Genomic DNA, 22,885 nt, shown 5'->3' with positions numbered 1-22,885 from the left:
AGTAAAAGATATCAACACAAATTTTAAAATATTCCTCTTGTAATTTCTTCCGAAACTATATCATTTTTGTTTTCTATTTAGTTAAGTATACAAATTTTATATCTGATTCGTTGATTTTACGATAGGATCTTTTTTCAAAAAATAAAATTGTTATCTGCAGATTTTACTTACACCGGAAGTGAAATAAATCAACAAACCATGGCCTCGTACGCTTCTTCACGGGACGAAAACAATTCAGATTTTGAAGAGGTTGACAGCTTTGACTGTGATGAACTGGATGCACAAGCAACTGACGAAGGTAAATATTCAATCTGCTTAATATTTTATTATTCTTTGTGTGGATGCAAAAGATGTTTAGTTGTAAAACTCCAACACTCAACCCTGCACCTGAGACACAGGCACTTGTTTCTATCCATACTAAGCTTCTATTTATATGGATAGTCGACCTTCGTATGGATAGAAACAAGTGCCTGTGACCTGAGAAAGGTACTTTTATAAGCATTGTGGCTTTGTGCTGTTATAGTTTATGCTGTGACTTTTATCTCGTTATTGCAATGCATTTTAGAAGTCATATACCAACTAAACTCAGTGGCAATATTAGTTTTCTTTTTGGTTTGCATTCTACAGTTCTAGACGTTTCGGCCACAGGCACTTGTTACTATCCATAGGAAGGTCGACTATCCATCTTCTATTTATATGGATAGTCGACCTTCCTCTGGATAGAAACAAGTGCCTGTTGTTTCGGCCATGAATCACTTAGGTATATATGTAATTCAAGGAATTGTGTTAAAATATTTAATAATTTAGGTCACCCTTATAATAAGAAGATAAGTGTATTATATTTTAAGCTCCGACAGCATCAATCGTTGATTAGATGGTCACACAGTGTTCTCCCCAGGATTTTTGGATAGCGCTGTGGTAAGCGCGTAATTTTCGACAATTCTCAGTAACTTTATTGCGGCGTGCGTTTTGTTTGTAATTGATTTGATGTGTTTTTATTATTTTATGCTATTGATGTTTTCTTTTGTAATGATGTCCTCATCATGCTCATGATAGTTACAAAATGTACAATGTAACCCTTTGTTTGTTAATGTTTTTGTCTGGATACACATGATATAGAAGAAGAGTCTTTTTTTCCTCCATTGTAAATTCATATATTAAATCCTCATACTATCAGTGTATAAAACTGAAGGATAAGTCTTTACCATGATGGGTCTACACCAGACTACCGTGACTACCTATGTGAAGATTTCTTAGCACTAACAGGTAATGTTGCAGAACATGTAGGACCAACAATAAAGTCAATGTCAGCTTCTGTTTGGTTTTGTAACCCACTGTAGCAGTGTACAGTTTACCTTACGACGTTTGACAGGAATTGACATTTTTTTAGCATAAAGATTTCTCATTTGTCTGACCTTAAAGTTTTATAATATTTAAATGGCCTCATCCAAGCTGAACATCGAGAAAGTGAAATTTCTCAAGTCGTATCAGCTTGGGGTTTGTTTTTCTAATCATATCCTCTCAATTGTTTTCAAATGGTAGAATTTCTGACTAAACAATTATAAGTTTGAATAGGTGATAATTAATACTTCAAAGACTTGCTCATTTTCGGGGTTCGTATGGATAGTAAACCCGGCAAATAATTTGTAACAAACCCCGGTGTTTGATCGTTTTTAAAATCATCGTTTGTTCAAAGTTCGTAAAACAAGTTTGTGAGTGTCGTCGGGAAATGCGATCAATTCATTTCATCTCATTTCATTCATATATGCCTCTATCATGTGTCTATATATTCTTTTAATTGAAAACATAGATGTCAATGTCGAAATCTTTGTTTATTTTGATCTTTCAAAGACGCCATTTTTATTAGACTGGTCCCGCGGAGTTACTTTAATACAACAGAAATAATTCATTCAAAAATCGTAAACCAGTCAATCACGTGATCCGAAGAGTAAAATAAGCGGGAAATTTGAAAAAATGCGAAAAAAAATATAGCGAGGCGGTTGAGTGGGATAGCGCTGCGGTAAGTGCAATAGGACAGCGGGAAATTGAAATAGCGCTGAAAATCACAGCGCTAAAACGGCCTGGGGAGAACACTGTCACAAATTAAGTTTACTGGCGACACATTAGCGGAGACAGTAAACAGGTAAACGGGTATTTTCGACCATCAAATCACCAATTGATGCTGTCAGAAATTAAAATGCAATATTGTTATCTCCATTTTAATAAAACTGACATAAACAACGTTAAAACATGTATTTAAAATCTGTTATATTGCATGTATATCGTCTGCACATGCGTGTATGTTCCATAGCATCAATTGTCAATTGATCATTTTGATGCCATGAAAATAAGTTACGTTATCCAATCTAAATGGACTTTACATGGGTTGTTGCATTAGATTTTGAATTTCATTCACTTCGGTATACATCTCAGGTCAGGTCATTCATTACCTGGTATAGGTTGGCACCAAGGGTCCGGAAACGGTCATATATGCCAGACATGACCGATTCGGACACTCAAAAGTCCTAAATCATTTATTGGGATTTAGGTCAAATTTTATTTTTCAACAGGAATAATTTCGGTCATTTCATTGAGATTGAGTTTCAAATCGCCATTTTAAACATATTTTTGTTTTGTTATCGATTTTATGTAATTAAACTGCCACTCCAGTAAAGTGTTATAATCCTGAGGGCCCTCCTAATAACTATATTAATGCCTCGGGGAGCTATTGGCTAATGATCGCTAATCTCTTTACCTGTGTTTTCAGTTCACACCTGGCTATTTTAATCACAAGCTCCGAACTAATATTATAAAGAAATTAAAATTCTATACCAACTGTCTTCATTATTTAATTACTTTTCAGCTAAGACAATTGTCAATAATGATTTGAAATTAAATTAAAACTTGATTTAATTTACGGATTTTTTTCACTACTAACACGTGCTTTGTTTACTATGATACGCATGCCTGAAATTCTCTTCCGCAGATTTGACACTAAATTGTAAATTTAAAATGATTTCTTGCTAAATAAAGCAAGTGCAACTATTTTCATTAATATTCTTACACTATTAAAGGTAAATATTAAAAAAACGATGTTTTCCTGTGAATTTGATAAACAAAACTAATCCCGGAAATAAGTCCGGAATTGTTCGTTTTAGTATTGTCGTATTACATCCGGTTTGAATTTCGACTTCAGAATCGAAAGAAAGGTAAGCGATGACTGAGAAAATTACGATTTTGAGTCATTAAAATCATTTTATTCTTAAACTGTTGCCTTGCCTTAATTGCTTTTGATCGATTTTAGGAAAATGGTAGGATAAATCATGAAGTAAACGCGATGCAACAGTGAAACAAGTTCGTTGATGCTACGAGTATGAGCATACTCGTGCAGTAATGAGATTTTGACAATCTGTTTTTGAAAAGGGGCACGAACTTTTATGTTATATGAAAATGACCGAAATTATGTGAAAAAATTTCCGGATCCTTGGTTGGCACCTACTCAAATTGGGACTTGGTTAATTCAGGATTAAGGCTGGCACCAGAGGTAGTTATTAAGGCACCTATGTCTACATGGTCTATCATTAACATTATGTTTTGTTAGTCAACTTTTGAAGTCTCCACTATTTGTATATTCTTGGTTTAATATTTTCACAAATTAATCAACATATATTTGGTAGGAATCATAGAAGTTCCAACAAAAACTTTGTTCTAAACAATGTGTACAGCAATTCCTACTTTATTTCAACTGCACATAACATGCATAAGTCATTGCTAGTAAACATGTTGCTAGCTGTCATTATACAGAAACGACAGTGGTTAAGCAGAAAAAACAATTTAAATAACAATGATTTGTTTTCATCCTTATCTGTGGATTAAAAAAAAACTTGTATAATGACTTCTTAGTTTTTTTTTTATTATAAACATCAAAAACTACCTGTGGGTTACATTAAATACAAGTTTATAATTAATATAAAAATAACTAATGCCACTGAAATTAACAACTATAGGTCCAGTCTGCATGGTTAGCCACTAGTCTGATGCCCCATACTAGTAAAATTTTATTCAGACTAGTAAGTTTTTGCAAAACTTTGTTTGGACTAATAAGAAAAATGTCAAAATATTGGTCTTCGGACTAGTAGTTGAAAAAGTTTTGGTGCAGACTGTAGGTCATTGTACGACACTCAACCATTTTTAATCAAAACCAATCAAAACATTATTAGAATACTATACTTGAAACTTTTAACAGCAATTCTGAAATCAAACTCAATATTTTTCTAACTGGTTACATTTGTAATTGTTTGTGCAGATTTTTAATGATGTATCTTAAATTTAATAAATTTTTGAAGGAAAAAAATCATTAAATAAAAAGAAAAAAAGTATTCTCCCCATACCTCAACTCAGAAGGAAAGAAATAAGTAAAAATAAAATTAGGTTGTGAATCGACAATATAGGTGTTGATAAGACCAGGTGCTAAACATGCTAAATTGACCCGGTTTCGATTTTGACTTGTACTGGATAATTTGTTTTTTTATAGATTGATCATGTCTATCAACTGACCTGAGCTTTGCAGGTTACACCAGGGAATTTAATAGTTCAACAGATATCATTTCAGGATGTTATTCAAACCCCATTGGGACCAGTCAGACCATCAAATTACTTGTTTTCACCTACCTTCTAGAACTTTGCATGATGAGCCTTCCAAAACAGGGGCCTATTAAATGAGTCATCTTGGACAAGAAATTCAATTATTTGCTCTCAATTGAATCATTTACAGATTTAATTTCCAATCATAATTTAAACACTCCATGCACTCTTCATTCCAGGTTATAGCATTTGCAATTTGTTAATTATCGTAATTTCAATATTTTCATTTGATAAATAAGTATTTTTTGACAAAGGTAATTGGATGTAAGAATGAAAACATAAAATTGAAATTTGAGTTTATTTTCAGCAAATATTTCACAATTATGAATTTCGAAATTCTGAATATTTGAAGGAAACTTTGAAGGAAACAGTTAACCATGCATAATTAACTGTGCATTGGAATTCAATGAACTTGTTCTCAAAGTTAAAAACATCTGCAACACTCATCCCTCCATCAACTTGGAATGGTTGCCATTCTAGACTCACTTATTTCGCACTGCTTTTAAGGATTTTTTTTTTGACAGATAAATTAAATGACCCAGTGGTTAAAAAAATACCCAGTTGGGCTAGGGGAAACCATCAATTATTTTTCTATGGCCTAATTTATAATTATGAACATATCAATGTGAGACTACCATCATGTTTGTGTCCACATGTGTTATTGAAATTGCAGATTTTTCAACTTTTTGGGACGGGGCCATTCGTTTCACTTTGACACATCTAGTTTTCAAATATAGTTGTGCAGAACTTAATATTTATCATGTTTTTTATATACATGTACATGTATACTGGAATTAATCAAATTAGGAAAACACTGAGGAAGTTTTAAACTTCATGAGTCAATAACACCTTTTTGGTTTAACCTGCGCTTCATCAGATCACTACAAACAGGAATGCTGAAGCGTTACATGTATATGATAGAAAAGGGTCTAATTTAAAAAGATATAAAAATGTGTGTATTAAATGGTAAAATGTCAAAATCAGTTATAGAAATCTCTAATTAGGTAGAGAGGGAAAAATATCTATAAGATTGATGAACCATGTATACAAGTACAAAATATTTTGGCAAGGCAAAAAAGTAATGAGGCCAAATAAAATATTTTGTGTAGTTCCAGTTACATGTATCTAACAAAAAATGATAGGGTAGGTAGGTAGGGAATAATGGGATTTTTTTTTTTTTTAATTTTATGTTGTTTTTTTTTACATTGATATATATTTGAGTCAAAGTGTGACTTTAACAGTACTCAATGAAAAATGACAAAAAATATTGTTATGGTAGGCTATTATAAAGACTAAAAAGTAGTGTAGGTTGCTATAGGGTAACTGGAACCACTCATTTATATTTATTTGGCCTGACAAAGCTAATTTCAGAGATAATCATCATTTTATAATTTGAGTTATCTCCCTTAGGCTGCAGGGAATTTCCCAGTCTTGTGATGAGTGACTTCACAGGTACTTTACATTTTAACAATGTCAGCAATTTATTATATTTCTTTGACAGATTGGTTTAATAACTTTAGGTTTTAAATTGAATATTTTAAGGATGATATTTATCCTTTTTATCTTTATTTGTTTACTTAAATGAGCAGATATAAAGCTTTATGTTTCACACGTACGTTTCATATTTTTAAAAGAGCCTTGAACTTAAAAATAAGTATCAATTATCAATCAAAATCAGCTTAGAACTTAAATGTGCAACATGCAGGGAATTTAATAGAAAGGAAGAGATATATTAATTCATGAAATTTGTTTTGCTATTTAAGTGTACTATATATATTCATATAATTTTTTTATGACAAATCTGCAATGGTCTATAAATAACTTATTTAAAGGAATCATCCAGAATGTAAACAAAGGTACATATAAATGTTTCAATAATGATTGAGATACAAACTGATAAAATAGCTTTATGACTATTTAAATAACCATTACTCATACAGGTATTATAGATATACTAGTTAAATACAGTTTGAATTTTTAATAAAGATTTGTTTCCTCTTCCATACTAGTACTGCCATTGATAAAAAAAAATAAAAATTGGTAACTACTGTTTGTATATCCCTAACTTTTTGAAGTGGCCAGTATGGTGATTGGAGTCTGTCAGTTTTTTCCCCTGTAATTAATTTTGTATGAACCCCTATTTCTTTTGTCATTGTTTTAGTTGGGGGGGCCAGGGGGGGGGGGGGGGGAGGGGCATTTAATTTTGTTTCTATCTTCATGCAAATCCTAACCCCCTAGCTTATTTCAATTTATTCAATCAGATATATTTTTGGGGTTTTCTTTAGCCAAGCATGGACTTTATTTTATTTTATTTTATCTGGGTTAATATTACCCATGTTACCGGTGCAATATTGTCTTTTTTAAATCATTAACACAACATCAAAATCTTCCAAATATAATTCATGGTATATATGTAGATCATTTGTTTTGGGAATCTGAAGTCATTTATTTCTTAAATGAGATTAGACATACAATCTGAGGCCAGATTAAAAAATTGGAAATATGCAATTTCATTTAATTAATTTTTTTTACTTTCAGATACCGAAGATGCCAGTGAAACAGACCAGGCCAAACAAGAAACGGAATACACAGAAATCAAAGAACAGTAGGTTTAATTTTGTACTGTGGGATAGGACTAGAGTTGTGATCAGCCCTTTCGTCTAGACATAAATTTTCATTGATGTAAACTTTTTCTGTAAATGAAGGTTCATAAAATGTTAAAACACAATTGGAAACACAGGGTTTTCTGTCTGCTATCTTTGATGGATATTTTAACATAATTATTTTTTACCAAATTTGCCTTAAAGATCCAAATTTAAAGTAAAATATAAAAAAAAAATTAGCTCGTAAAGAAATTTTACAAATGAATCAGCAAATAACTTTTCATAATTTTTTATGCATTTTCTTATTAAACCATTTCTATATAATTGATGACAAATTTCCCAGATTATTTTTTCCAAAACATCTGTCTAAAACAAGACTCCAAGATATGAATGTTTGTATCTATAAAAGGTATAAGAAATTGTCAAATTTTCTTCCAAAATTCAAACAGACAAACAGGTTTGACTTAGACTGAAATATATATTTATCTGACTCTGCAAACTACATTTAATGGAAGAATTTTCATGATTTGAAATTACTCTGTTCAACATGTACAGTCTTTCTATTGTTGTGTAATTCAAGTGCAGCTTTTCCTAAATCATGTATTAATAGCTAGATGTTTATGAACAATGTACAGTGTATATGGGCGAAGGAATTTTATCTTGATCCTACATTTCATCTTTCATGTCTATGATGATAAAGGGGAGACAATCCAATTAATTTACTGTAAATTCAGAAATTATTTCAATGTTTTTATTGTTGTGAAAAATGTGGCAGGGTTATAATTACAATATTTAAAACTTTATGAATTTATTTATATGAATTAAAAATGATTTTCCCTCATATCGCAAAAATTGAAATTGTATTTTAGTATTAAATGAGAAAATCCTATAAGAAATTAAATGCATGCAAAAATTTCTGAATTTACAGTACTTTAAAACTTTATTAAAACTCAATGGCAAGTAAAGTGTCCAACCACATCACATTTTTATGATAATATGAATGTCTGTTGACTGTCGGCTTTTAGTTCAACACTGAGAGATTTATTCTTATCACAAGAAATAGATTTTTGAGGAAATCAAGTTGTGTCCCATTAAAATGTGTTTTATTCTATCGTTGTAGAATGTACCAAGATAAGTTAGCACATTTAAAGAAACAGCTGCAACAACTACAAGATGGAACCTTGCCAGAATATATCAAGAAAAGACGGAAAATTGAGCAACAATATAAAGAAAGAATAAGAATAAATGAAATTTGGAGAGATTTTGAGGTGAGAATTATGCCAATATAATATGTAACCTGGTTGTTGTAAGATTTGAAAAGTGCATGTGTTACATTGTACATACAATGCTAAAATAAGATCAGAAGTAATTTACTGTAGATTCATATATATTCATGGGTACCAATTTTCGTGGTTTGAGGAACTTGCTATTGTTTCATGAATAATTGAATTCTTGGTTTTGCCAAAGTCTGCATAACCTTATGGAGAAGTAGTAATTTGTTGAACACTAAACTATACCCACGAAATCCACGAAATTTGTATCCACTGAATAATAATGAATCACCAGTAGAAGACAGTATGAAACATGTGTTGGTTTGTCTGCAGTTTTGGGTAACATGATCTAATTTCTAGCTGGAACTGGCTATACATGTATGTATGGGCTTTGCTCATTGTTGAAGGCCATACAGTGACCTATAGTTGTTTTAAATGTCTGTGTCATTTTGGTCTTTTGTGGATAGTTGTCTCATTGGAAATTATACCACATCATCTTTTTTATATGTATGGTCAGTGGGAAAATAGAAAATAACCTCAAATTGCAAGCTGTCAATGAAATTCTTGTTTCTCACTTGTAAATCATAATTAGCAATTTGAAACTGCATAATTATATATTGGGGAAGTACTACTGAATATATTTATGAACGATTTCTTTTCTATACTTGTGATAAAATCATCATCAAAGTTAATAGCTAAAAGGTGATAACTTATTATAGCCCAATAGATCTATATAAACTAGAAATGTAGATTTCCCTATAACTTGTTAAATAGAGCTATAACCAGATTTGAAAATTTAAGAATTGAAGATTTAAACCAAAAAAGTCAGTGCAAGTGGAATACAGTTTTAAGCCTATTTTACAAATTATACATGTTGTGTCAGTATACAAACTAAAGGTTATGAAAAGTTATTTATTTAATGTTCTTGATTTTATTTCAGTTGGAAGTAGTTGAAAGAGAATATATAAAGGAGAAGAAAGCTACAGCTAAAGACTTTGAGGTATTCTTATTGTAGAAATTTTAGAATTTAGAATATATACATATATTCAAAAATCTAAATCACCAAAAAAAACCTTAAAATACACTTTTAGTCATTTAGTCATGTAAGAAATAAAAAAACTTTCAAAAGAAAAAGCAACAAAATGGATTTAATAAGATATCATTAAGTTTTTCAGAATTGATTTTTTTTTTAGAGTAAAATAGCCAAAGAAAAAAGTATGATTATAGGCCATAGCAAATAAAAAGAGATGTGAGGAATATATAATATTACATTATTAAAAAGCCTTTAGTAACATACATTTTTTGTACAATTGTTAATTATTTGTCAAGATATAAAAAAATAGAGATATAGGTTATACCTCAATGAGACAGCAACCTCGCACAAAAAATAAGCCGTCTGGAGAGAATAATATTGTCTTCAACAATGAAAGGTGCATCTACATGATCTATATTAAAGTTGATAAGATGTTAATCATTAACTCTATGTTGTATGTTGCTTGGTAAATTGAAATTAGCATTTGAATATTGACTAAAATTCATATTATATTAAACATTTCAAAGAGAAGCTGATGGAAATCAAATCAACAGTCAACTCAATTTCATCCTTCAAATATGACATATATATATATAATGATACAGACTAAAATTGAGAAGGAAATGGAGACAACAACCCGACCAATGGGTAGAAAACAGTATGGTCAATGAGCAAGAAAATACCTCACCCAGAGGCAGGCTTCAGCTAGCCCATTAACCAAAATGTGTACTAGTTTAGTGAAAATTTAATGTATATAAACACTAAACTCTAAAACATAAATGTACTAAAATTGAAAAACATACAAAACTAACAAACTCCTGAGGCTCCTGACGTGGGAGTCGGTACAGGCACAAAAATATGGGTATAATATATTTTGTGATATCTCAAACCTGATTATACATTGTAGGTCTGCGCTTATTTCAGTTTCCATGTCCAAGTAAATTACTTCATGGTGTGTGAAAGACACTCGTATGATTTTTTGTTTTTCTCCATTTCAGGAAAAGAAGATCGACTTAAAAGAAAGTTTGATACTTGAATATGAGGACAAATCAAAGTTGATAGAAAGTGAAAGAAACTCATTGGATCTCACAGGAAGTAGTATGTTTAAAATCTACAGCGAAAACTGGGTTTACTGAAGATTATGTTTACATAAAACTGTTAAAATCTACAGTGAAAACTTTGTTTTACTGAAGATTATGTTTATATAAAACTGTTAAAATCTACAGTGAAAAATTGGTTTTACTAAAGATTATGTTAACATAAGACTGTTAAAATCTACAGTGAAAACTTGGTTTTACTGATGATTATGTTTACATTAAACTGTTAAAATCTACAGTGAAAACTTGGTTTTACTGAAGATTAGGTTTTCATAAGACTGTTAAAATCTACAGTGAAAACTTGGTTTTACTGAAGATTGTGTTTACATTAAACTGTTAAAATCTACAGTGAAAACTTGGTTTTACTGAAGATTAGGTTTGCATAAGACTGTTAAAATCTACAGTGAAAACTGGGTTTTACTGAAGATTTTAAAACATAAAACTGTTATTAAATTACTGAAAATTTTCACTGTTACTGTATGTCCTTATCAAACAGCCAAGTTTCAGGTAATTTCAGGTGTCGGTCAAGGCAAGCTTTTTTGAACTGTGTAGTGTGAAATTATTTTTTTTTAGTTTGTGCATCTCCATTTTTTGTATTGTTGAAGATGAAAAAAATCAATAATTTCACATCTTTTGTCAAAGAACAGGATGTTTTCAAACATTTTCAGTAGATTTATACTCAATTCGTAACCAACTCTCAGTTTAATGCCAATTTTTTTTAGATAAGACTTTACAAAATTTTATTAGATTTATATCTTCCTAATGACAGTTCATACATGACATAACTAGCATAAATAATATTATATTTAATACACATAAATAATGAAAGCTTTTCAAAAGGAAAAAATGGGAAGGGCTATTGATGAAGTAAAGCAAGCTGTATAAGCGCTACACAAGTTGCTGTCTCTTGCCATCAAGCAAGTGGTTTGAGAATCTTATTTCTAGTCCTGTTGTTTAATTGAATATATTTTTTCCATTTCAGATTTCATGTTATCCGATACTTTAGAAACCAAAGCACCATCAACCCGTAGACTGAGGAGACGACCTAATGACCCCATGCCACTTCCCGAAAAAAGAAGGAAAGCCTCACCAGATATCCTTTTAGTTCTAAAATCATGTGCCAGAAATCTTATTCTTAAAAATTATATTTGAAATACTGTAATTGGGAATTGCTATATACTGTAAAAGCAGAAATTTTCGTAGAGGATTTAATTTCGTTTCGTGGAAATAATACATCCATGAAATTAATACCCAACGAAAATATAACCTCCATATAATACCACTTACATTTAAGGAAACCACGAAATTAAATCCCCATGAAATCTTATAGAGAGACAAAACCATGAAATGTTAAACCCATGAAAATTTATGCTTCTACAGTATATATATATATATATATACAGTCCTTTATATTTTAAAACATTAATTTTAAAAAAGTGATATTTCATAAATTTACGATGCTTTGTGAATATTTTCTAATTTAGGGCCTCTTTTAACTCATTCGCCCCCAAGAGATTTCTTGCAAATCAGGCATTTTTGAAAATTTGCAATCATATGCTAATTATATGCAAATTAGCAGGCTCTTAATGCTGTAACTAATGCTCATCTATTAAACTATATATTGAGATTTTGGGGCGAATGGCATGGGTGGGGGGTGGCGTGGGTGGTGGAATTTTTTTCTCGTGGGTTTGAACCCACCCCCACTGAAAAATGGTCATTTTCCGTCTATTTTCCGATTTTAAAACAACCTTGAGAGGTGAACATTGACCAGACTGTGTTCCTTTGTCATTCCAGTCTTACCCTATAGTTACTGCAGTCCAAGTCAGGACTGCCTAAATGTCTGTTTTTATGGATTTTTGACAAAACAGTGACCTAGCTTTTACAGACTAGTTTCCTATTGGCCATATTATACCTCTTTGTGTTCCTATACCACCTATGCATGCATTTACGATAATAGTTTATACCTACAATGACTACAAGTTGCGAAGTGGCCATTAAAAGATGCCCACCCCCACCTGATTTTGGCTACGTTTCATGTTTTTCCGATTTTGAACTCTTAAACAGCTTTCAAAGTGCCATATTTTCATAAAAAGACATCTGAGAAGAGTTTATGGACCATGAACTGATTGATTGAAGTCACTGCTATCATGACAGTTCAGGTTGGGCAGTTCAAAAAAGGTATGGAGGGTCATACGGGCCATCAAAGAATGGTTGTCGTCATCACACCTACAGACGGGATTGGGGGTTAGGGTTAAAGTCAAAAAGGTTTCAATAATTCATTTGGTACAAATTTCATAATGTATCAACCTCACAAGATCATGGGAATATTAAAATTACTGTGGTACCACCATTAGATCATTCTTCAATTCAGTAATCTGTGTGATTTTTTTCTTAACTGATCTTACTGCAGATAGACTTTTATTTGGATGATGCTGATATCATAGACGATTTACGAATTATCAACAAAGTCAGTGGTAAACCATTTACCAAGAAAATTACATCATCCCCGCCAAGTCCTATAGAAAATAATTCAGAGCTGAAAATTGAAGATGGAAGGTTGTTTTATGACAAAAGATGGTAAGAAAATTAAAAATTATAAATGCTAGAGAAAGCAGCTTTGTTATGACAGAGTATTGAAAATGCCAGGGTGAAACTAGAAAAAGAGAGAAAGAAAAAAATTGTATTGTTTTTGATTGTTTCATTTGTAGAGGTGGGATTTAAATAGATCTACATTGTATTCATGTATACAAGATTATTTCTAGATTATAGAATAAAACAAACATTCTAATATGATGTTCTTTTTAAGCTTTGGGTACAAAGCCATGTTCTAATTCAAATAGAACATGGGCTGCACGTGATTGAAGTCACAATTGAAATTGCAACGTCAGATGAATTTTGAACAATGCCAGATATCAAAATGGACAATTTTGTTGGTGTTGCTCGCTAGGAAATTAAATAAAAACATTCTAAAAGTAAGTTTAAATGTTTCTGTTCTTTTTTTTTACTGATAAACTGCTGATTTTCTATAACGTTTTTGGTTCATGAAATCAAAATGGTGACATTCCGAGCTTCTACTATAGGTCTGCTTCGAAGTGAAAAAGTTCAAATATTCCTATTAGAATCGAAATAATTCGCTAACGCTCAGTATTAAGATATTAACAAATATAATGCCTACCCATGTTAGAATGAGCATAGAGCATGGCAGGATAGAATTATTTCTTAATTAAACTTTCAAGATAAAGCCCTCATCAATCACTCACTCCAACTTATTAATAAATATGTAGTTTAACATGCTGAATGTAAATATTACCCATCAAAACTTAAAAGAAAGAAGCTTTTAAAGTTTTCACCTTCATCGAGAAGAGATTCATGTATGGTTTATGTGATGTCAAGGATTCTTTGATTGTTGGATTGTGATGTAAAGGATTCATTGATTGTTGGATTGTGATGTTAAATGCCACTTTCAGCACACTTTGCTGTTTCATTTTTGCCAGTTTTTTTTAAGCTGATGAAGCTGGAGTTGCCTCATAGAAACATACACTTTGATGGAAAATTAGCATTTCAAATTATTGTTCTAATGGGTATTGATTGACCTGATTGAATAATTTGAGGATGAGGAGTGATAACATTTTTACAAATTATCATTTAGAACATTCTAAGTGAAACTTGACAAAAAAGGGGCACAACATTATGAATTCCATGTAACATACCAATGTGTTATTATATTTTCAGATGATACTGATATAAAATGTTTGTTTTTTATTTCTTTTCTAGGTTTCACAGAAATCAACCTGTTTTTATTGAAGGGAAAGATATTGGTAAACTTAATGGTGTGATCACCGCTATAGGGACACAGGAGGTAGGTGTAAAACAATTGTTGATTTGGGAATTCATACATTGAATCAAAGTTCAGAATTTTGCAAAGGGAATTAACTCTTTGGAAGGACCTTGCCAATACAATTGTCCCCCCAAAAGAAAATAAAAAATTGAAGACAGTATTTGTTAAAACTATTCATTATTGCCAATCTTAAATACTGAGGTTGACAAAATCTTTTATTTTCAAAGTTTAGCCAAATTCAGTACAAAAACCTCTATAAATTATAAATTTCCTTGATTGAATTTCTAAATTCATAGTTTACTTTTACCTTCAAAATCCATCAAAATTGTTATCCCACGAAAATAAATGAATAAACAGTAGATTTTATATAACTATCTTTATTGATTTGTATGCATGTTGACTGTTAACCATTTCATTTATTTATTATGCCCCACCTACGATAGTAGAGGGGCATTATGTTTTCTGGTCTGTGCGTCCGTTCGTTCGTTCGTCCGTTCGTTCGTTCGTCCGTCTGTCCCGCTTCAGGTTAAAGTTTTTGGTCAAGGTAGTTTTTGATGAAGTTGAAGTCCAATCGACTTCAAACTTGGTACACATGTTCCTTATGCTATGATCTTTCTAATTTTAATGCCAAATTAGAGATTTTACCCCAATTTCACAGTCCACTGAACATAGAAAATGATAGTGCGAGTGGGGCATTCGTGTACTGAGGACACGTTCTTGTTTTTTTATGGATATATGGGTATAAAATGGAGAGGATATGATGATGAGGCTACATATTCAAAAGGAAGGGGAAAAAACAAAAATTAACAAATCATAATTTGCAAACAATACAAGGACTAAGTCTTGGTCACACAGAATTATTATGTGAACATGTTTAGAAGGAACTCAAATTAATTTTGACTATAATTTGAACAAATAACACATATTTTTACCATTTTGCTTCATGAATGACTGTTTGCAATAGCTGAAATTCATCTTATTTTTCTTCTCTTTAAAGAATTGATTTTTACAAAATTAAATGGACCTCTTACTTTTGAATTGTTGCATTTTTGTTGAGCCTTCAACTTAAGTCGAAAAAGCGAGACACAAATATTCACTCTGTGGTTAAAGTTTTTGAAATTTTAATAACTTTTTAAACTATCCTGGATTTCTACCAAAATTTGGACATAAGCTTGTTTATGATCATAAGATAGTATCCAGAGGTAAATTTTGTAAAAATAAAATTCCATTTTTTCCGTATTTTACTTATAAATGGACTTAGTTTTTCTGCCGGGAAATATTACATTCACTCTGTGGTTAAAGTTTTTAAAATTTTAATAACTTTCTTAAACTATCCTGGGTTTGTACCAAACTTGGACAGAAGCTTGTTTGTGATCATAAGATAGTATTCAGAAGTAAATTTTGTAAAAAAATAAATCTATTTTTTCCTTATTTTACTTTTAAATGGACTTAGATTTTATGCCAGGAAACAACACATTCATTCTGTGGTTAAACTGTTAAAATATTAATAACTTTCTTGTACTATTTTGGATTTGTACCAAACTTGGACAAAATGTGGTTAAACTGTTAAAATATTAATAACTTTCTTGTACTATTTTGGATTTGTATCAAACTTGGACAGAAGCTTGTTTATGATCAAATGCTAGTATCTAGAAGGAGATTTTGTTTTCTTCCAGTTAACATTACATTCAGTCTGCAGTTAAAGTTTTTAACCATTTATTAGATTCATAAACTATCCTGGATTTTTACCAAACTTGGACAGAAGCTTCTTACAATCAAAAGATAGTATCAAGAGGAATATTTTTATTGATTTATTTCCTCATATTTGTTGAGCCTGCGATTAACAGAAAAAGTAGGCGAGACACTGGGTTCCGCGGAACCCTTACAAATTTTTCTGATTTTATCATTGAAATTAAGGTGATTGAATGATTTTTTATATATTTTCTTCTTCAAATTTTCAGATTTATGTACGAAAGTTATCAGACAGTTCCAAGATAAAGATATATCTATCACAACTACAGAAAGGACGATATATTTTACGGAGAAGACAGACATGACCTAGTTTTATATAGAACTGTAGAATCTCATTGTAATCATAATCATTTCATACTAAATTCATATCAATTATTTCACTCTTGTTTTCTTTCCATCAGCATAGATAGATGGATGTATACTCATGATACTTGAAATTCACTAAAGTGTAGGTGCATTTATCATAAAAATGGTTAAGCAATTAACAAAAAATTCAAACTTAAAAAGAAATGAAAGATACCAAAGGGACATTCAAGTCCAAAACAGACTTACACGTTGTCATGGTAAATAAAGAAAAGAATGTTATGAAACTTATAATCAATGCTCATTGCCAGAATACACAGATCAAGTTTGAATTTTGGTGGCATCATTTTTACCATTCTAGTTTTTATCTAAGTAAAAAAAACTGACAACACCATGGCACAAAAAAAATAAGACAACAATTTTACTTAACAACATGTATATAAAAAACTTAATATTAAGACACACAATCTCTGTCAAAAACTTTGATACCTTTATACCTTTATACCTAGACCTTTATCTTTGGTTCGTTACATAAGCCAAAGGCTTTTAAACTTATCAAAAAACACTTATTTAAGTGTGCGCAGCTGAAACACTTAACACGAACATATGAATTTATATAGGTTCCAATTTTCGCCATTTAATGCAGACTTAAAATTATTCAGAGTCTTTGCCGTCACCGTTAAATCTTACAGGTTATTCCACTGATCCACTACTCCAATTGAAAAAGTATTTAGTCTATGTGCGGTCTTACACTCTTTTTTTAAAAGTTTTAATGAGTGACCTCTAGTATTATTAGATGGTGCTAAAGTAAATAGGCTCATCCAGTCGATGTCATCTATACCATGCAACGCTTTGTAGACTTGTATCATATCATTCCTATCCCTACCGTACAATATTCCAAGGTTGGCAAACCCAATGAACGTAGCCTGTCTTCATAATTAAGATGACAAATATTTTTTACCAGTTTTGTGACCCTTCTTTGTACAGATTCGATTTTGTGGATGTCTTTTTTAAGATATGGTGACCAGACACATGTCGCATATTCTAGCAGCGGACGCACTATTGATTTATAAATAGTAAGAAACATATCTTGATCCATGTAATCAAAAGAATGATGAATAAGAGACAACACTCTCTGCGCTTATATGTTTTTCAAATTTCAAATTAGACTCGAAAGTTACTCCCAGATCCTTTTCTTCGTACACTGTAGATAATGCAATAAAATTTCCAGATTCATCCCACATGGTATAACGATATTGCAGGTCATTGTCAGGATTAATATGCAATATCAGTTGGTCTGTAAAAGTAACCTGATTCAGTCTCACTACTGCACCAGTAGATACTTTACTACTTTATTTCTATGTAAGATCCTGCCTTACACACATCAAAAAATAAATCCACTGACACAAAAAATATCTGAATAAACATTATTATATTACAAATTTCATCATGATAAAGGGATACTTTCTATATAGTACCCTATGCCATATTTCATGATTAATGAATGTTTCTCCCCAAAAGAGGACTGAATTAAAGCATTTTCCCCTATTTCAAGAATACCATGTTTTTTAGCACAAGAATTCTCACACTGTCTCTGTTAACACAACTTTCTGTGGTCAACAAATCATCATCCTTTTATTTTAAAATTGTTTAAAATACATTTTCGTTATATTATGGAGACACCTCTTGATCAAATTTGGAAAAGTAAATTGTGTATATTTTTCTTTGAAATCTTGGGACAGAGTGGTTGAAGTAGTTAATCTATATTTTTCAGGAGTCTTTCAGCATTAAGGTTGTGAGTTGGAACTCTGTGGTGCAAACAATTGAGATACTAGTTCTAATGTTTTTTTTCCCAACATTTTTTCTAAATGCCCTCCCCCCGTTTCTATTGATGTCATCAAGACCAAATATGGACCATCGATAGATCTCATCATGAGGTATGACCAGATGAGGCTGTGTAGGATTTCATCATCCCCTTTAGAAGTTATCTCCCTTTTATTGATTTTTTTCAACATGGCCCCCCCTCATTGTTTTTAAAGATATCATGACCTTATTTGAACAAAAGTTAGATCTCATCATGATGTGTTACCATATGAGGCTGCTAAGGATTTCATCGTTCCCTATGAGAGTTATGTCCCCTTGAAGCAATTTCTTTCTTTTGCATTTTCCCAAAAAGTATTTAAGATAGAATCGATTTTAAAACGACAACATGTACAAGACCAGATGGCAATGTTAATAAACAAATACAATCATTTTGTTGTTAACCGTTATAAGGAGTTATTTCCCTTGAAAAAATATACACAATTTTTGAAAAATTGTATCTCGAGAACCGGAGGTCGTAAAGACTTGGGACCTTCACCAATAATCTTAAGTTCATGTGACCTTCAATTTGCACCCAAGGTCAAAGGTCACCGAGTGCCAAAAAAAAATTACACTGCAATTTCAAGCTTTCATATTAAGAAAACGATAAGAGTTTGCTGCATACTTACAGCGTATAAAATGTTCCTCTCGACGAGCTCTACATTTTATACACTGAGCTCAAAAGAGTCCGACTGTCTGTTCAAAAGTTACGACGGGATGATTCTTAAAAGTATGGTATTGTGTGTATATCTTTTTAAGGTAACAGATATCAACCTACTATAAACTGCAAAGATGATCAGCAGTTCAAGACCTTCAATTTGATGTCAATGTCAGGTCATGATGAAATTTCACCTTGACCTTCACATTATACTATAACCTTGACCTTGTGATATTTGAAAGGTCAAGTGGTCCTGAGTTGAATGGTGATAGTCCCATGTCTCTACGACTTCCGGTTTTCAAGTTTTGTATTGCATCATATATTTGATGATTAATTGTGACCTTGGTGAACTTTGAAATTGTCCCAATTCTTTTTCTATAAAGTTGTCCTTCACCTGTAGATCATATATCATTTAACGGATTTGAGATATCTATTGTCGTTTTAGAGATAATGCAGTTTGAAGTTTTGCGAGCGGAGGCATGTTTTTCTGAATCATCAAGAGCTTACCACTTAAAATGTGTTAGAAATTGAAGAGGTTGACATAGTTATATGTTTGACCAAATACCAAAAACATTCCATGGAAAAAAACACCAAAAAATCAATTTGAAATTTTCAAATTTTGCATTGACTTTGTAAGTTTCATAACTTCTATTTATATAGTTGATATTGCATCATTATTTGCACTTTGTCAAATGGGGTCATCTGATATATCAAATTGAAGGTCTTAATAAACTCTACTTAAAAATGAAAATTTAAACCCCCTTTTCATCCCAGGGGGACGGGTGGGGTCATTTAGTGCAAACATTCAAATTTCTCAGATGGTAAGGTTGTCGCATATCAAATGAAAGAACATAAAGCGTACATTTCAAATTTCAAATTGACGTCTCCCAAAAATGGGTTGGATGGGGTCATTGAGTGCAAAACATAAATTTTCTTTCAAGATAGGGTTGTTGTATATCAAATGAAAGGTCATGATGTGTACATTTCAAATATCAAATTCCTGACCTCCAAAAATTAGTGAGATAGGGTTATTAAGTGCAAAAATCAAACTTTCTAGAACATGGCGTTGTCGCATACCAAATGAAAGCTCATCTACTCTATGTTACATATATAATAATTCCGATCTCAAAAATGTAGGCGGATGAGGTCATTAAGTGATAAAAGTGAAAAGTTTTAGAAGGTATGCTTGTCGTATATCAAACGAAAGGTTGTACAAAGTTCATTACGAAAACATCACTTTTACAGGAAAGACCTTTCAATTGTTTTACAAACAATTGAGATACTAGTTTTATTTCATTTTTCTATTAAGTATAAGATAAAGTTCATTTATAGAAAAAAATATAGAAATCCTATATTAAATTTAAAAAAATGATTTAGACCCGCGAGCCCCCTTAAATATCAACCTTGTGTTAGTTCTAATTTTTTAAGAAAATGTCAAAATGATCTAGCATTTCCAGTGACATAGCTACAACTTCTAGCTGCAACAAATTATTGAAGTCTGATATATAACATTAAGAAGATGTGGTAGAATTGCCCACGGTCAATGAGACAACTCTCCATCAGAGGGGGTCTCATTGGGGGGTTCCGATTCCGGATCCCGCTTACTGTTTTGTCAGATTCCTGTATCCCGCTTACACTATGTACATAAGCAATTCTCATTTTTTTGTCATTTCCTGGGTCCCGCAAGACCTAATTTCCAGTTTGCACGCCACAAAAATTTGACTTTCATGTGTCACGCATACAAAAAATCGACAATCCCGCGTCACGCTTAGACCCCAATGAGACCCACATCAGTCACTAAATGACACAAATTAACAACTATAGGTCACTGAATGGTCTTTTACAATGAGCAAACCCCATACCCCATAGTCAGCCCGGAAATGACCAATGTAAAACTATTTAAACGAGAAAACTTGCCGCCTAATTTTAATATGTACAAAATAATGAATGAAAAACAAATATGCTACACAACAACATATGACAACCACTGAATTATACTCTTGACTTGGGACAGGCACATACAGAATGTGGCTAGGATGAAATTTGAAAAAAATAGGCAGGACAGGAGTTTTGAGTAAAAAAAAGGCAGGACGACAATTTGGGTAAAAAAAAGTCAGGACGACAATTTAGGTAAAAAAAAGTCAGGATAAACTAAAAAAAGAAGAAGGCAGGACCGATTAGAGTGAAAAATAAAAGATTTCCATAAACCAAATATAGTTGACCTATTGCATATAGTATTAGAAAAAGACTAAAACACAAAAACTTAACTTTGACCACTGAACCATGAAAATGAGGTCAAGGTCAGATGACACCTGCACGCTAGACATGTACACCTACCTTAGAATCATTCCATACAACAAATATAGTAGACCTATTACATACAATATAAGTAAAACAGACCAAAACAAAAAAACTTAACTATAACCACTGAACCATGAAAATGAGGTCAAGGTCAGATGACACCTGCCAGTTGAACATGTACACCTTACAGTCCTTCCATATACAGAATATACAAGACCTATTGCTTATAGTATCCAAGATATGGACTTTACCACCAAAACTTAACCTTGTTCACAGATCCATGAAATGAGGTCGAGGTCAAGTGAAAACTGTCTGACGGGCATGAGGACCTTGCAAGGTACGCACATACCAAATATAGTTATCCTATTACTAATAATAAGAGAGAATTGAACATTACAAAAAAAACTTTTTTTTCAAGTAGTCACAACCATGAAAATGAGGTCAAGGACATTGGACATGTGACTGACGGAAACTTCGTAACATGAGGCATCTATATACAAAGTATGAAGCATCCAGGTCTTCAACATTCTAAAATATAAAGCTTTTAAGAAGTTAGCTAACACTGCTGCTGCCACTGGATCACTATTCCTATGTCGTGCTTTCTGCGACAAAAGTCGCAGGTTCGACAAAAAAAAACTATGGACTAAAATATCCATGAAAATAAGGTCAAGGTCAGATGAACCTTGTTAGACAGACATGTGAACCTTACAATTATTCTATTCATTGAATAAACATAATGAATTACTTAGTTTCAGAGAAACAAAATTTAATACCTAATCCCAAAACTGAACATTAATCACTAAACCATGACTTTGTAAGGCTAGGCGATCTCTAATGATGGTAATGATGGACAGCTGTTAAAAGTCCTGTGGCAATTAAATGCATATTCAGGACAGGTACATGAATATTAACCCTGCTTTGTGCAATCCACAAGAAGAGCAGCAGCAAATATCAATTTTTGAGTCGTTTAGGTTTTAACATGCCAGAGTTCCAACTTGAGGCGAACACTCTAATACAAGACCACTGATGTTATTGTATAAAAGACTCCTTAGTTGTAAATGTCTGTGTCATTTGGTCTCTTGTGAAGAGTTGTCTCATTAGGGCACCACTTCTTTTTTATATGTATACCTAGCAATGAATCCATATACATTTGTACCAAATATAGTTGTCCATATTACACATAAAAATGGGGTAACTAGTCAAATAAAAAGACCATACAAATATGAAGCTATCCAGCACCTTTCAAGTTTGGACAATAAAATTTTAAAAAAGACAACCCTGTTAAGTATCCCTAAGTTCTGCTGATGATACACTGCCAAGCCAATGATGATGATAGACGCCAAGTGATGGAAATATAATTAAATATAAATAAATATAAATAAATTTAATTAAATATAAATAAATATAAATAAATTTAATTAAATATAAATAAATACAATTAAAGCATCTGCCTATGTCATACCCTCCACCACAGAAACCTCTTCCCCCTTTACTTGTCATCCAGATACAATTAAGATAAGATGAC

At 31.8% G+C, this 22,885-nt stretch overlaps 1 protein-coding gene across 3 annotated transcripts; it reads left to right on the top strand.

Moving 5' to 3' along the window:
• The first annotated feature begins 141 nt into the window (after positions 1-141).
• LOC143076614 (sin3 histone deacetylase corepressor complex component SDS3-like) lies at positions 142-16,613 on the top strand. Of its 3 annotated transcripts, none has more exons than XM_076252434.1 (9): positions 142-298; positions 7,183-7,249; positions 8,368-8,515; positions 9,459-9,518; positions 10,550-10,643; positions 11,631-11,741; positions 13,054-13,225; positions 14,423-14,507; positions 16,448-16,613. In XM_076252434.1, exons 1-9 carry the CDS (start codon positions 199-201, stop codon positions 16,541-16,543), a joined length of 933 nt encoding a protein of 310 aa, XP_076108549.1. In that variant the 5' UTR covers positions 142-198; the 3' UTR covers positions 16,544-16,613. The 3 variants fall into 3 exon arrangements, with proteins under 3 accessions (XP_076108549.1, XP_076108548.1, XP_076108550.1); XM_076252433.1 differs by having other exon boundaries at positions 143-298; positions 10,550-10,649; XM_076252435.1 differs by lacking the exon at positions 142-298 and adding an exon at positions 6,047-6,096 and having other exon boundaries at positions 10,550-10,649.
• The last annotated feature ends 6,272 nt before the right edge of the window (positions 16,614-22,885 follow it).

This window comes from Mytilus galloprovincialis, chromosome 5 (genome assembly GCF_965363235.1).
Source record: "Mytilus galloprovincialis chromosome 5, xbMytGall1.hap1.1, whole genome shotgun sequence".
NCBI classification, from domain to species: domain Eukaryota; kingdom Metazoa; phylum Mollusca; class Bivalvia; order Mytilida; family Mytilidae; genus Mytilus; species Mytilus galloprovincialis.
Note: the sequence above shows the minus strand (reverse complement) of the source record. Positions and strands in the feature narration are given on the sequence as shown.

Bases quoted from the DNA above. Each gene is read 5' to 3' on its own strand.
- LOC143076614 (XM_076252433.1), top strand. From the start codon at position 199: ATGGCCTCGTACGCTTCTTCACGGGACGAAAACAATTCAGATTTTGAA. The intron at 13,226-14,422 runs GTAAGAAAATTA...TTTCTTTTCTAG, and splicing joins TTGTTTTATGACAAAAGATG to GTTTCACAGAAATCAACCTG. The intron at 14,508-16,447 runs GTAGGTGTAAAA...TCAAATTTTCAG, and splicing joins CCGCTATAGGGACACAGGAG to ATTTATGTACGAAAGTTATC.